This window comes from Pseudorca crassidens, chromosome 3, assembly GCF_039906515.1.
Source record: "Pseudorca crassidens isolate mPseCra1 chromosome 3, mPseCra1.hap1, whole genome shotgun sequence".
In the NCBI taxonomy this organism is placed as follows: Eukaryota; Metazoa; Chordata; class Mammalia; order Artiodactyla; family Delphinidae; genus Pseudorca; species Pseudorca crassidens.
This window is the reverse complement of record NC_090298.1, coordinates 140,098,261-140,111,539: the sequence shown is the minus strand read 5'-3', so window position 1 is coordinate 140,111,539 and position 13,279 is coordinate 140,098,261. Positions and strand designations below refer to the sequence as shown.

The 13,279-nt window shown below is 58.2% G+C and overlaps 1 protein-coding gene across 4 annotated transcripts; it reads left to right on the top strand.

Moving 5' to 3' along the window:
- The first annotated feature begins 3,847 nt into the window (after positions 1 to 3,847).
- PRR7 (proline rich 7, synaptic) lies at positions 3,848 to 12,884 on the top strand. Of its 4 annotated transcripts, XM_067732702.1 has the most exons (4): positions 3,848 to 4,014; positions 6,726 to 6,787; positions 11,526 to 12,179; positions 12,403 to 12,884. In XM_067732702.1, the coding sequence occupies exons 3-4, from the start codon at positions 11,768 to 11,770 to the stop codon at positions 12,798 to 12,800; spliced, it is 810 nt and encodes a 269-aa protein (XP_067588803.1). In that variant the 5' UTR covers positions 3,848 to 4,014; positions 6,726 to 6,787; positions 11,526 to 11,767; the 3' UTR covers positions 12,801 to 12,884. The 4 variants fall into 4 exon arrangements, with proteins under 4 accessions (XP_067588803.1, XP_067588801.1, XP_067588804.1 ...); XM_067732700.1 differs by lacking the exon at positions 6,726 to 6,787; XM_067732703.1 differs by lacking the exons at positions 3,848 to 4,014; positions 6,726 to 6,787 and adding an exon at positions 6,794 to 8,533.
- The last annotated feature ends 395 nt before the right edge of the window (positions 12,885 to 13,279 follow it).

Here is a 13,279-nt window from a genome sequence, read left to right as displayed (position 1 = left end):
GTGGGGATAGTGGCGGCTGCCCTTCCAGCAAGGCCCAAGGGCCCCCAGGGCCGATCTTGGGGTAGCCTCTCCAGGCAGCCAGGCTTTGGTGGCCTCTGGGCCCAGCAGCTTCCTCAGCAGGTTGAGGCCTCAGAAAAGAAGCCTTGGGTCCCCGCTAGGTATGGGTCTGGCTCTGGAACCACTAGGGTGTGGGCCTGTGCTGGAGAGGTGGGCTCAGCTGGCAGTATCCCCTCCGAGGCCAAGGTGGCCTGGCTGCCGCTCGTGGGTTTGGAGCGGCCTGGGGAGTAAGGTGGGAGCTGCTGTTAGGAACACCTGCCCAGTCTGTCTTACCTGGACACCTGCCAGCTAGGAGCACCTGTCCAGTCTGTCTTACCTGGACACCTGCCAGTTAGGAGCACCTGCCCAGTCTGTCTTACCTGGACACCTGCTGTGTGATTTGCCCAGGGCCAGTACACATGTGTTAGAGCCATTCCTCTGCTTTGCCTTTGAAGCAGGAAATGTGGCTGGGCAGAGACAGACACTGGTGATGCTGGAAGTTAGGCTGTGGCAGAGGTGGGTGGAGACCAGCCATGTGGCCATCAGGGAAGATTCTCTGAAGGTAGCAGTTGAGCTAGGTCTTGAAGGAGACATTCACCTGGGGGACAGAGGAAGTTGGGGAGCATTCCACCTGTGCAGAGACTTGGGAGTGGCAGCCTGTTGACCACAAGTCTGTCCCAGACTTCACAAGTCTTTTCCTGGTCTGTAGCATCCCAGTGGCCCCAGCCCCCCAGGGATGCTCTGTAACCACCATAAGTGTTTGTTCCTTGCCTCTGGGCTGGGTACCCAGTGCCACAGAGGCCACATGAGCTTTGCAGTTGGATAGCTCTGGGTTCAAGTACCAGCCTGGCCACTTGCCAAGCTGCCTTTGCATAGGCCCTTCCCTCGTCTGGAAAGCTGGGTGTGATACCCATCGCCTCACTGGGCATCTATGAGAATCCAACTAAGTAGCCAGTCACCCCCTTGAGCCCCTGGGTCACTGGCAGGACTCTTGCCTGTTGGGGGTATGTGGGTGCTGGGGGTCAGGCTGATGGCTATCTTAAGGACAAGTCAAGGTTCCAAGTACCAACTTTGAAGGGGCCTCTGGTGGCGGCCTAGCTCTTGGTATGTGGAGTGCACACCGCTGCTTCTATTGACTTGAGGGAAATGGAGTAGGGAGAGGGCCTTACCTAGGTCTTCCAGCTGGTGAGCGGCCATTGCAGTTTGGAGAGGAAGCCAGCTGAAGATGAAGAAGCTGGAGGTGAGAGGTTGGGGCCTGAGGTGCTCCAGGCTTTCTTGTGGGTGGTGGGGGGAGATAGGTATTAGTGTGCAGAAGCCACAGCCCAGCTCTGGGCAGGTGTGCGAGGGTAAATGAGTGCCAGGTAGCCGGGTGGGTCCAGACCTCCCACCAGACTCCCCTTAGGCTAGGTAGGAACTTCTTGGTTAGGGTTCAACCCACCCTAAAGTTCTTACCACAGTGGATGCTTGGCAGAGAAAACTCCCAGAATTCACTTCTTAACAAGCCTTGCCCAAGTTCACCTCCTCCATCCAGCCCTATGGTAAGAGCTGGGGGACCCAGATGGAAATGAGGCCCCTGCCAGCTTCGAGCTCTGTCTGGTAGGCAAGCAGACGTGGGGACAGTGGGACCCAGTGTGATCAGCACTGTAGCAGAGATGATGCTGGGACTGGGGGCCAACACCAAACAGGGGAGGCCCCTTGCCACAAAGGTGTCAAGTGGTACCCTCCAGGATACAGAATCAGATGTTCCCAGGGGAGGAGACGGATGGTCTAGCGCCTCTAGTGGTTTAGGATGGCTGAACGTGGGGTAGTGGCTGGAGCGGAGGTCAGCGAGACTCTGCCATCCTGGGCTTTGAAAGCTGTGTTAAGATGCGGGGTCTCATCTGGAGGGTGGGGCAGTCCTGAAGGGTTGTAGGTGGTTGTGTCAGGGTGTCTCCCTAGCATGTACAAAAGCACCCCATGTTTCCTTTGGGTAGACTCCCCTCAGTCCTTTTGGTTTATATGAGACTGGGCTTGCACCCCCTGCATACACATACACCCAGAGCATGTGACCCAGGTTGGGCTGTTAGGAATCTTTGGTTGCAAGTGACAGAGCTGTCCTATAGCTAACTTAGAAAGTGTTAAAGGGATATGGAGGGGCTTCCCTGGTGGTGCAGTGGTTAAGAATCCGCCTACCAATGCAGGAAACACGGATTCGAGGCCTGGTCTGGGAACATCCCACATGCCGCAGAGCAACTGAGCCTGTGCTCTAGAGCCCGCAAGCTACAACTACTGAGCCCGCGTGCCACAATTACTGAAGCCCGTGAGCCTAGAGCCCATGCTCCGCAGCAAGAGAAGCCACCACAATGAGAAGTTCATGCACCACAATAAAGAGTAGCCCACGCTCGCCTCAACTAGAGAAAAGCCCGCGCGCAGCAACGATGACCCAATGCAGCCAAAAGTTAATTAATTAAAAAAAAAAGATATGGAGGAGCTGAGTGGGGAAGAATCAGAACTGAGGCAGCTCATCAAGGCACAACCTCCAGAAGCAATATGCTACAGCCATGTTTATGTCTCTGCACCACTGAGCTCCAGATCCAAGGAATCCAAATGACCAGGCTGGGAACCTGCCCACTGTACATCGGGGGCAACTAATGGGGTGAAATGAGTCCCCCAATGAAATCAGGGTGCTCAAAGAAAAGGTAACATACTGGGTGGCTGAACACATATCCTTTCCCCCATACCTCGATTGGATCACCTATGGGCACTTGGCCAAAATGAATCCAAAAAGAACCTAGGGGGTTGCTAGAACTGTTGGGGAAGAATTGGGGTTCTCAGTTCCTCCAGGGATGGGTGACTTGTGCCTAGAGCTATGGGGTCATCCTCGCCACCATTTGGCGGCAAATTTGCTTGAAAATAATGCAAACAGAAGAGAACCGAGTGGAGAGAACAGATAAATGCCTCATTCCATTGCTGGAACACAATTGTGATCACAGCTAAAATCTACCCCTGGACTTCGCAGTTACATGTGCCAAATGCCTTTGAGCTCAAGCCTATTTGTTTTGAGGTTCTGTCACTTGGAACTCAAAATGCCCCAGCCAACATGATGGTGGAGGATGTTTTAGAAGACCACCCTAAGCATGGTGGAGAATTTGGACTGGAAACAAAGAACCCAGTTAAGAGGCTGATGGACAGTCAGGTTCAGACTCAGCCTAGGTAGCGGGGCCCTCACTAGAGCTCACCTCTGTTCCCTGGGGATGAGCAGGGTCCATGAAAGCCAGGGCTATGGATCCAGCACTAGGTTTTCCCTGTGCTACTTCTTACTAGACATGTGATAGTGTGTGCTGGGAACACAGTGGGAAGGGCCGTGAGTTGGGAGTGGGCTATGTATTTGTGAGTTGGAGCCACATTGGGGTGCCTGCCTGCTCCAGCCCCTGCCCACTGCGTGTGTGCGGTGCCCGTCAGGATGTGGCCAGGGCCTGGACATGTGTGCGTTCTCCGGGTGGAGGTAGGTAGGTAGGTAGGTTCGTTCTCCATCTCAGCTCCTTGGCTGAGCATCCTGTGTGCTCAGCCGACGACGGTGTGCACCGGGTCTGCTAGCGTCTGCCGGGTCCGGACAGCCTGTTTCCAGGAGCTGTGCGGCGTGGCGTGGGCATTCCCTGTGCAGGGTGAACCCGGCGCCCTGCCTGCCGAGTCTCGGTGCGGCAGGTGGGTGCCGGGTCCTCAGCCTTTCGCTCCCGGGACAGCATCCTCGGCGGCGACTGACTGGGGGTGGGGGCCCTCTGCCGGCGGCCGCGCGCGCGCACGCCGGGCTCGGTACGCGCCGTGTACGCGCCCGTGCGCGCGCCCCGCGGCTCCAGCCCAGCTCTCGGAGCCGCCTTCGCTGCCACAGTCCGTTCCCTGGGGCCGCCGCCGCCTCCCCCGGGTCGCGGGCTCTGTCCGCGGGGCCCGTGCCGCTCGCCCCGAGCCAGGAGGACGAGCTCGAGGAGGATGCCTGGGCCCGTGAGTACCGCGGTGGCGGGCCGGTCGGGTCCGGAGCGCGGGCGGAAGATGATTCCGGGGCTAAGCCCCTCCCCGCGGGCGGCTCCGCGCCCTGGCCCCGGGTCGCCGCCCCGGACCCCCGCCCCGGCCGGCCCCTCCCCCAGCCCACACCGGAGGAAGGGAGGGAGGCAGGGAGAGAGAGGGAAGGCGCCAGTGAGCCAAGAAGCGGGAGCAGGGCGCAAGCCGCCGCCGGTTCGCTTGGAAACGGTTGCCACAGCAACCGGGTTGCGCTCCCCGGCAACGCGGCTGCAGGGCGGCGACCCCCTATCCCCGCCCCCACGAGGGGCCGAAGCCCCGGGGGACTCTCCCTCTCGCGGTGGGGGGAACTTCGACCCTCTGGCCCGTCTGGGTGTTCCTGCCTCCACAGCCGTCGAGGGTGGGGGTGGGGGGCGAGCGGCCCCGTGGGCAGGAGCTGGCTCCCACGTGGCTGCAGTCGTCGCAGCAGGGCTCCTGGGGTGGCAGCAAACGTGGGGGCAGGCCAGCCCCTGGGCCAGCCACGGGAGGAGGAGGCATGGGTCCGGGGTCTGTGCCCGTCATCCCAAACCCAAACCCCACCACCACCACCCCCCGCCAGCGAAATGGCCTGACCCGAGTTGAGTGCCCCAAAGGTGATGGTCCCTACCAGGGGAGATGAAAGACGCTCGCATCCCTCCTCCTCACGGCCAGAGCATGTGCCAAACCGTGGCTTGGGCCCGCGGTGGGTCTCTGCTCCTCTTCTCAAGCCACCATTCTCCGGGAAGGGGTGGAAGGAGCGTGGGCAGTAGCAGAGGAAAGGACACTGCTGACCCAGGGAAGCTGAATCCCAGGCCAAATAGAAGCACCCGACCCCCTGTCTGGATCACAAGTGTCCCTTTCTTGTCTGAGCACAAAGCCCAGACTGTGCTGGGTGGCATGCAGGTTGGCCGGCAGGCAGGCCAGCGCCACATGGAGATGTCCTATCTTCCAGGGGAGCTCCTCTGAGAGGAGAATGGCCGCTGAGTCAGAGGAAATGATCTCTGGCTCCCCTCCCAACCTCCCCTCAGTGGATAGCTTGCTGGGGGAGAGAAATGGCCCTCCTGCCATCTCTCCCGGGCCTGACTCAGCAGATGCCAGCCCCAACCGCAGGCCTTGGACCCAACATCCCAGTGACCACAACCACCCTTGGGTTTCCTTTCCCATCCAGGGAGGTCTCCTGGGTACCAGAGGTGACCATTACCTGGGCATGTGAGGCCTTGACATAGATGCCGTTAGATGGGTGGTATCCTAAGTCAGGCCTGAGTCTCCCACAGGCAGGAGTGCCTTTGGAATTACTCACAGGCTCCTTTCATTCTGTTCCTGCTGTGTGAGACCTGTGCTGAGCACTCTGCATCCATGATCTCCTAGTCCTTACAACATTGTGCAAGGTAAGTTTATTATCCCCATTTTAGAGATGATGACTCCAAGGCTCAGGGAGGTAAAATGACTTGCCCAAGGTTGCACAACTAATAAGTGGTGGAGCTAGGTTTCCAGTGCAGGTTTCTCTGCTGGCATGGCGCCTCTTTGCTATGGTATTGCTACATACTATCTCTTGTGAGCCAGGCAGAAAAGAACTGTAGAGCCTTCTAGAGGAGCATTCTTAACCTTCTTCTGCATTCCTCCAGTGAGGAAATTCCCTATGTCTTTTAGGCCTTGGCACACCTTTCCTTCTTCCAGCAAAATCAGCCAGATTCTTGCCCCCAGATGCTCTGTAGGACCGTGCTATGGCTGGGTTGCCTCCTTTCCTCCCTCCTTCCATTTTCTCTCTCTGAGGGAAGCTGAGCAGTGAGGGCTACCTCAGTCCCCTGGGAAACCCCCAAGGCCCTATTCCTTGGTTTGTGGGCTCTGTGGCCTGGTCAGCTTGCAGCCCTGGCTGTAGCAGAAGGAATTTAGCAATGATGGGCCCATGCACTGCTGGCCCCTGTGGGTGCTCAGTCTAGCTCAGGGGTTAGAAACCCAAATGCCTCCAAGGCCCAGGTGGACTAGGGCACTAATCAGCTGCAGTCTGTGTCACCATCTGAGAATGTGGACTTGGTATGACAAGGTTGTCCAGTTTTCAAGTTGACCCAGAAATGTATGTAAAATCTCCTGGTTTTTAAATCTTGGCAACTAATCATATTTTTAAAAAATGATTATGGGCCAACAAAACATGTCCATGAACTGTGTCAAGGCTGAGAGTCACAAGGCTGAGATCTCTAGTCCAAGGGAAAGTGATGGCAATTTTTGCTAGACCATCTCCAGGCTTGTGTAGATGTAGTTCCATGGGCCAGTTTCCACAGTTGAGCCTCTTGAGGCTGCAAGGTGCTGGCACTTGGTTTGTCAAGTGCAGCTGTATATGCTGGTGTATTTTCACATCCCCCATCAGTTCTGCTCCTACCTTGGCACTGCCAGGCAGGTCTCATCGTCTCTGTCATACAGGTGAAGAAACTTCAGCTCAGGCGTGGGAATAGCTGGGATGGGATTACACAGCCTGGGCAGGGTATAAGCAGGATTTGAACCCAGGGCTCCCTGCTCAGTGCTCTGCGTGTTCACCAGGCTGCCCCTCAAAAGAGGGTACAATCACCTCCGCTCCCCCCCCCCACAACCCCCGAGGTGTGGCCAACTCCCTTGGAGGGGCAGATCTGAGTACAGTAGACACCAACCCACTAGGGCCCCAATCTCTGTTGTCCTGTTTGCAGTTTCGCAAGCCCTGGGTTCCTGGCATTGTGCTGAGGTTGGATCACAGAGATGCTGCCTGCAGGTGAGGGTGTCAAGCCAGTACCTTGGCCTCGCTGGAAATGAGGTTCTGGCCAGCTCCGCGCCTGGCCGACTGTGGCAGCTGGGACAGTTGCCATCATCTCTCTCTGGTTTCAGTTCATTTGTCTTGGTGTGGGAGGAGTGTAAAAATGTCACCAATGCCTCCCTAAAATGGCCTTCCTGCCAGGACAGTGGGCTTTACAGTCCCCTGGATTTCATAAGCCCACAGGCTATGTGGGCCTGTACTGGCCCCAGCTCCCTGCCTGTAGAGTGGGGATGGCAGCAGCTCCCTCCTCGCTGAGGTAATGAATCTAGAGAGGTTAGCAGGGGGCTTGGCACGTGCAGGGCACGCAGGACAGGTGAGCGGTCACCTTTCCTACCCCACCCTCATTCCACACACCATACTCTCCTCCTTCTCTCCTCTGTCCCCCGGCCTGAATGCCTATTCCTTCACTTGACCAGCAACTCTGGTGTCACATCCACGGCTTCCCCTTGTGACCCAGAGCCCCTGTTGCCTGGGATTCCTTCTTTCCACTCCAGAGCCCCTGGTACACATCTCCACGTAGACTTTTCCTTTTATTCACATAGACGTATGCATCCTCAGCTTGCTTACAAACCTCCCTGTGAGGGCTGAGAGCTGCTTTCTCAGTGACATTTTGGTGAATGGCCAACATTTCTCAGGAATGAACTAGATGCAGACCTAGCTCTTGAGGTATTCCTTGTCAGACAGCTAAAAGACCAAACAGGTAACTGGACACCTCCAGTTACTCCTTCAACAAGTGGTTTTTGAGCTACCGTATGCCAGATGATCAAGGCAGATGCAGCCCTCGTGTTGGACACAGGCCACTACAGAACACTGTGATTGATATCGTTGGACTTCTCATCCAGCCCTGCAGGGTGAGGTAGCTGGAGGCTGACACGTCCAGGGAGGTAACAGGTGAGGCTGAGGAGCACGCGCTGGGGCGAGAGCAGCGAGGCTGTGTAGCAGCTGGGTTCAGGAGCAGGCCAGGGGGAAATGGACAGTGTGGAGAGTGGCAGGCCAGGCAGAAGCACAGCGTGGAAGTAGAGAGAGTGGTGGCAAGCACGGTAATGGGGACCCAGGTGAGAGATGACAGTGACCTGACCCAGCCAGCTGCGGTGGGGGGACAAAAGGAAGTGGACAGATGAAGACACACTATACTGAGGGTTAAAAACAACAGGATTTGGCAGATGGTGAAAACGGTGGGCCCTTTGCTGAGATAAAAGAGCCAGCAGCAGATCTTTGGGGTCTAAGGTTAGGGGGCCGGGGTTCTCCATACAGAGGAGTAATGTGGGAGGTGCCCACAGCAGTGCACCAGGCCCTAGAGTAAGAGATCTGTGTGACCTTGGGGGTCATTTAATCTCTCTGAGCCAAGTGTTCTCATCTGTCAAATGGGCAGAATGCTCACCTAGTTTATAGGGTGACTGAGAACTCTCTGTGGCATCCAGCCCGGGGGCACACACCTCTGCACCCCCAGCTCTGAAACTGTGGACAGCAGTGCTCATGTTTGTTGGGCATCTCCAAGCCCTTTGTATGGATTAGCTCACTCTTCTCCACGGCCACTGACGAGGAAACTGAGACAACATGTCACCCTCCAGCTCTCACTCCCATCCCCTGCTGTGCTCCCAGTGAGTGTGTGGCCTAAGAAAACCCTACAAAGTGATATACTCACAAACTCCACAAATAAACCAAGATGGAATCCTGAAAAACGTCCAAATAACCCGCAAAAAGGTAAGAAAAGAGAATAAGGAAACAAACAGAAAACAAATCATAAAACGGCAGACTTAAGGATGAGTCTGGCCAAAGGCTCCGCTCCCAGCACACAGTTGGAGTTGGTATTTACTAGGGACCAGGCATGCGTCTGAAGGGGATGGGGAAGGTGAGTGGCTGTGAGCAAGAGGCAGGGTCTGAGTTTGAAGGGCGCCCCAGACCCGGACAGGAGCATGCACAGGTGTGAAGGGATAAAGGAACAGCCCTTTGGAAAGGCTTTGAGAAGCTTGGCTTGGTCAGGAAGAGCACTTGGAAAAGCCTGAATTAATTCCTTGACATTTATATATTGGGCAACTACTGTGGATTAGATGAGATATTACTGAGCAACTCCTATGGACCAGCCCTGTGTGGGGGTCAGAGGGCCAGCTCAGCTGTGAGACCTTAAGCAGACTTCCTCTCTCAGACCCACAGAGGCCAAGTCTGTAAAATTCAGCAATAGTTCCTGCCTCTCAGCTGGAGTTTAGCTAAATTAGAAATAAAAATACCCACCAAGGCTTGTCTACTGTGTGTCAGGCCTTGTTCTGGGCCCCTTCCACACAGAATCTTATGTGATCTTCAACACTGCCTTCTCACTGGGGGTCATGCCCATTTGATAGATGAGACAGGCTGAGAGGCGACAGTGGCACCCAGTGGGTCTTGGGTGTGGCCTGTCCCAATCCTCCTAATGCCCAGCGAGCTGAGCTGGACCCCTCAGGGCACAGTCCCTGTCCTTTGTTCCTTGTTAACCCTAGAGCTGCCATTCCATCTCTCCTTCACCCTGTAGCCTTTCCCACTGTTGGGCTGAGGACTGGTTGCCAGAAGCACCAAGTTTTGGTGGGAAGGATAGGAAGGCGCGTTTTGGCTACAGGCTGGCCAGCCTGGCCAGTGTCCCCACGACTGCCAAATCTCCTGTACTGAGTGCTCACGTGCATTTATTTACATCTCACTCATCACTTAGGGGAAAGTGTTTCAACACAGACTTTGGATTCACACTCAGGCTAAATCCTAGCTCTTCCCTTTATTAGCTGTGTGACCCAGGGCAAGTCACTTCCTTCTCTAAGACTGTCTCATCCATCAAATGGGCATGACCCCCAGTGAGAAGGTGGTGTTGAAGATTGCATTAGATTACTCTGCATGGAAGGGGCCTAGAATGAGGCTTCACACAGTAGACAATCCTTGGCAGGTATTTTTATTTCTAATTCAGCTAAACTCCATCACCTCCAGCCCCAGAAGTGCTTTCCTGACCCAGAGCTGTTCCTACTTTGCAGGCCAAGGAGCCCCCTAGTTAGGGCCAGCTTCCTCAGAGCACTCCTGAAAATTCCTGTGGGCTCAGGAAAAGGAGAATAACAGATTTAATTAACTCCCAGTGACTGGCAGCATCGTGTTTTTATCTGGGCTGCGTCACCATGGCAGCCTCATGGTGGGGTTGTCGAGGGGGCGGGTGGAGCTATTGTTCCTGCCATTGTGTGTTCTGGAACACAGGCCCAGGAGAAAGGGACTGGCACGGGCACCAATGGCACATGGCACAAAGCAGTCACGGAGTCAGAAAGGAGCCATCTGGGGGAGAAGTGTGGGGTGGCCTGTGTGGCCTGGCTTCCCCCCAGCTTGCTCTCAGACCAGTCTAAGTCAACTTAATGTGGGGTCCCCAGCTTGGGGCTCAGGCTCACTGTGGCCCCCAGAGCTGAATGCATGTGTGCCTTGGTTGGGCATGCTGAGGATGGGGGGTCCATGGGGCTCCTGGAAGAGACCCACAAAGTAGCTCAAGCAGCAGCACTTTCCCACCCCAGGCTAGGGTTTTGTGGCCAGGCTTGGGTTCAAATTATGGAACCGTCAACTGCCATCCACACAGCTAATTGTGTAAAATCTGTAAAACAGGAATAATTTGTTACCCCAAAGGGTTGTATGGGAAAGCCCCTGGGTATAAGGCAGTCAGGAAGGGGTCATTCCTGTTCTGAGGGGGTGGTGAACAGTCGCCTGTCCCTCCTCAGTTAGGGCTCCCTCCTACATACCTCTTAGGATGCAAGGTTCCCCTCTCAACCCTGGCTGTGGAGAGGAAATGGAACTAGAGGTGCCCATCTGGAGTGATGTGGAACCAGGTGGTACCGATTACTTGAGCTAATTTTCCTACCCTCTGCAGAGAGGGAAAGGAATTGGGGGAAGAGACATGGCGGCCTGGAGCTAGAAGGGCAGGGCCAAGTGGGGCTGCGCATGGGTAGGAGGCTGAGGAAGCGGAGACGGAGCTGGGATTCAGCGAGCGGAGGCGCCTAGAGTAAAGGAAAAGAGGGAACGGCCCACGCTCGGCGGCGTGTTGGGCTCAGACAAAGGCTGGTAGCACGCAGTAGCCGCGGGAACCACCCGCCCGATCGCTCCCTACAAGAGCTGAGACAAGCAGGAAGCCGCGGTGCGGTCCGGAATGTTGCACGCTTTGGACATCCAGGGTTGGGAGCGGATACAAGGCCTAGGGCGCCCGGGGCTGCCAGGTGTGTATGCATGGGGCTGCCAGGTGTGTATGCATAGGGCTGAAGCTGGGCACCGGCGGGCTGCTTGTGGGGCCTAGGAGGTGGACCACCTTTTCTCCGCCGCAAAACAACTGCGCCATGGCTCCCCTTCGGCGCCCTGGGAGTCTGCCTATGGGCCTCTCGAGCCCTTTCGGAGCTGGGGTACCCTGCACCCCGGGGATGCGGATGGCGAACTCCGTTCGCACTGAGGTCGAACCTGGCACTCGCGCGCCCCCTGCTGGCCTGCCTGGAGTCACCTCGGCTGGGAGGCGGCGGCGGCCGGGTCTCAGATACGGGAAAGCCCTACGGGGGAAACCTCTGAGCGTGACGTCATCCAGGTGACGTCACCGGGCCCCCGCGGAGTGCGGAGGTTCCGTAGAGAAGGCTTCCCCGGGATTGCGCAGGGCACCGGCGCGGGCAGGGAAGTCGTCCGGGGCTACAGCACGCCTTCACCGCGCCCTGTGTCTGTCCCACAGGTCCCGCGCGGCCCCGGGTGAGGCCCGCCAGCGTGCCTGTCGGCGCCATGGGAAGGAGCGGGCGCCGCTGCTGCTGCCCCCTGCGTGCGCGCGCACGACTTGAACCCAGCTGCGGGCAGCCCCCGGCCGCGGGTCCCCGAGTGACGCTGGAGGCATCTGGGAGCTTGGCGCGGGCCCGGGGCCACGTCGAGGAGCCCATTGTCCAGTGAAACAGCCGAGGACCCGCCGCCCGCGCCGCCGCCATGGTTATGTCCCAGGGCACCTACACGTTCCTCACGTGCTTTGCCGGTTTCTGGCTCATCTGGGGTCTCATCGTCCTACTCTGCTGCTTCTGCAGCTTCCTGCGCCGCCGCCTCAAACGGCGCCAGGAGGAGCGGCTGCGTGAGCAGAATCTGCGCGCGCTTGAGCTGGAGCCCCTTGAGCTCGAGGGCAGCCAGGCCGGGAGCCCCCCCGGCCTGGCGCCCCCGCCACCACCTCACCGCGGCCGTCTCGAGGCGCCGGCGCACGCCCACCAGCACGTGCACGTGCACCCGATGCTGCACCACGGGCCCGGGCAGCCGCACGCGCACCCGCACGCACACCACCACGCGCTTCCGCACCCACCGCCGCAGCACCTATCAGTACCGCCGCGGCCGTGGAGCTACCCGCGCCAAGGTAAGTACCGACCTCCGCCAGAGGGCAGCCTGGGTCACTAGGGTGGGCGAGGCCTCGTCAGGGGGCGGGCTCGCTGCTTACCCGCGGGGCTTCCACAGGACAGCCTCCTTGAGAAGCTAGGAGGAGGGAGCGGGCTGGGTCTGGGGTTGGCGGCTGGCCAAGGCCTCTGCGGGAGGCTGAGGACGGAGAGCCTCACGTCCTCGGACCGCTTCCCACTTCGCAGCGGAATCGGACACGTCCAAGCCACCGTGCTACGAAGAGGCGGTGCTGATGGCCGAGCCGCCGCCGCCCTACAGCGAGGTGCTCACGGACACGCGCGGCCTGTATCGGAAGATTGTCACGCCCTTTCTGAGCCGCCGCGACAGCGCGGAGAAACAGGAGCAGCCACCGCCCAGCTACAAGCCGCTCTTCCTGGACCGGGGCTACACGTCGGCGCTGCACCTGCCCAGTGCCCCGCGGCCCGCGCCGCCCTGCCCTGCGCTCTGCCTGCAGGCGGACCGCAGCCGTCGGGTCTTCCCCAGCTGGACCGACTCAGAGCTCAGCAGCCGAGAGCCACTGGAGCACGGAGCTTGGCGCCTGCCGGTCTCCATCCCCTTGTTCGGGAGGACTACAGCCGTATAGAGGGCGCCCGGCGTCCCGGGCCCCACCCGCGGACTCCTGGCCTGATTGCGGGGCTTTTTAAACGCTTCCCTTGGACTGCGGAGGTGGGGGTGGGGGGCGGGGCGGGAGGGAGGGATTTCTTACCCCGTTTGTTACATTTTGAGGATAATAAAGATGTGTGATCTGGTTTGGTACAAGCGGAGGGGGCACCCACTGCTTGCACCCAAGGTTCTGGCGGCCAGGTGTGCCCGGCCTTATCGGGACCGAAACTTGTTGCGCCTTTCAGCTACAAACCGGCCTGAGGGTGTAGAACTAAACCTGAGGTCTGCCTGCTTCAAACCACTGGCCGGTTCCCCAGGGAGCCTCATACCCCACCTTCCTTGCCCTTGAGGTCTTGGCGAGGGCGCCCCCTGCTGCCTTGGAAGTGGGAAGAGTTGGGAATGGGGTCGTGGCAGGCAGTCCACCCCAGATCAGCCCCTGGAGGCCCGGAGCAGCAGGCC

Excerpts from the sequence above, each read along its gene's own strand:
- PRR7 (XM_067732700.1), top strand. The coding sequence starts at position 11,768 with ATGGTTATGTCCCAGGGCACCTACACGTTCCTCACGTGCTTTGCCGGT. Across the intron at positions 12,180-12,402 it reads GTGGAGCTACCCGCGCCAAG|CGGAATCGGACACGTCCAAG; the intron begins GTAAGTACCGAC and ends CCCACTTCGCAG.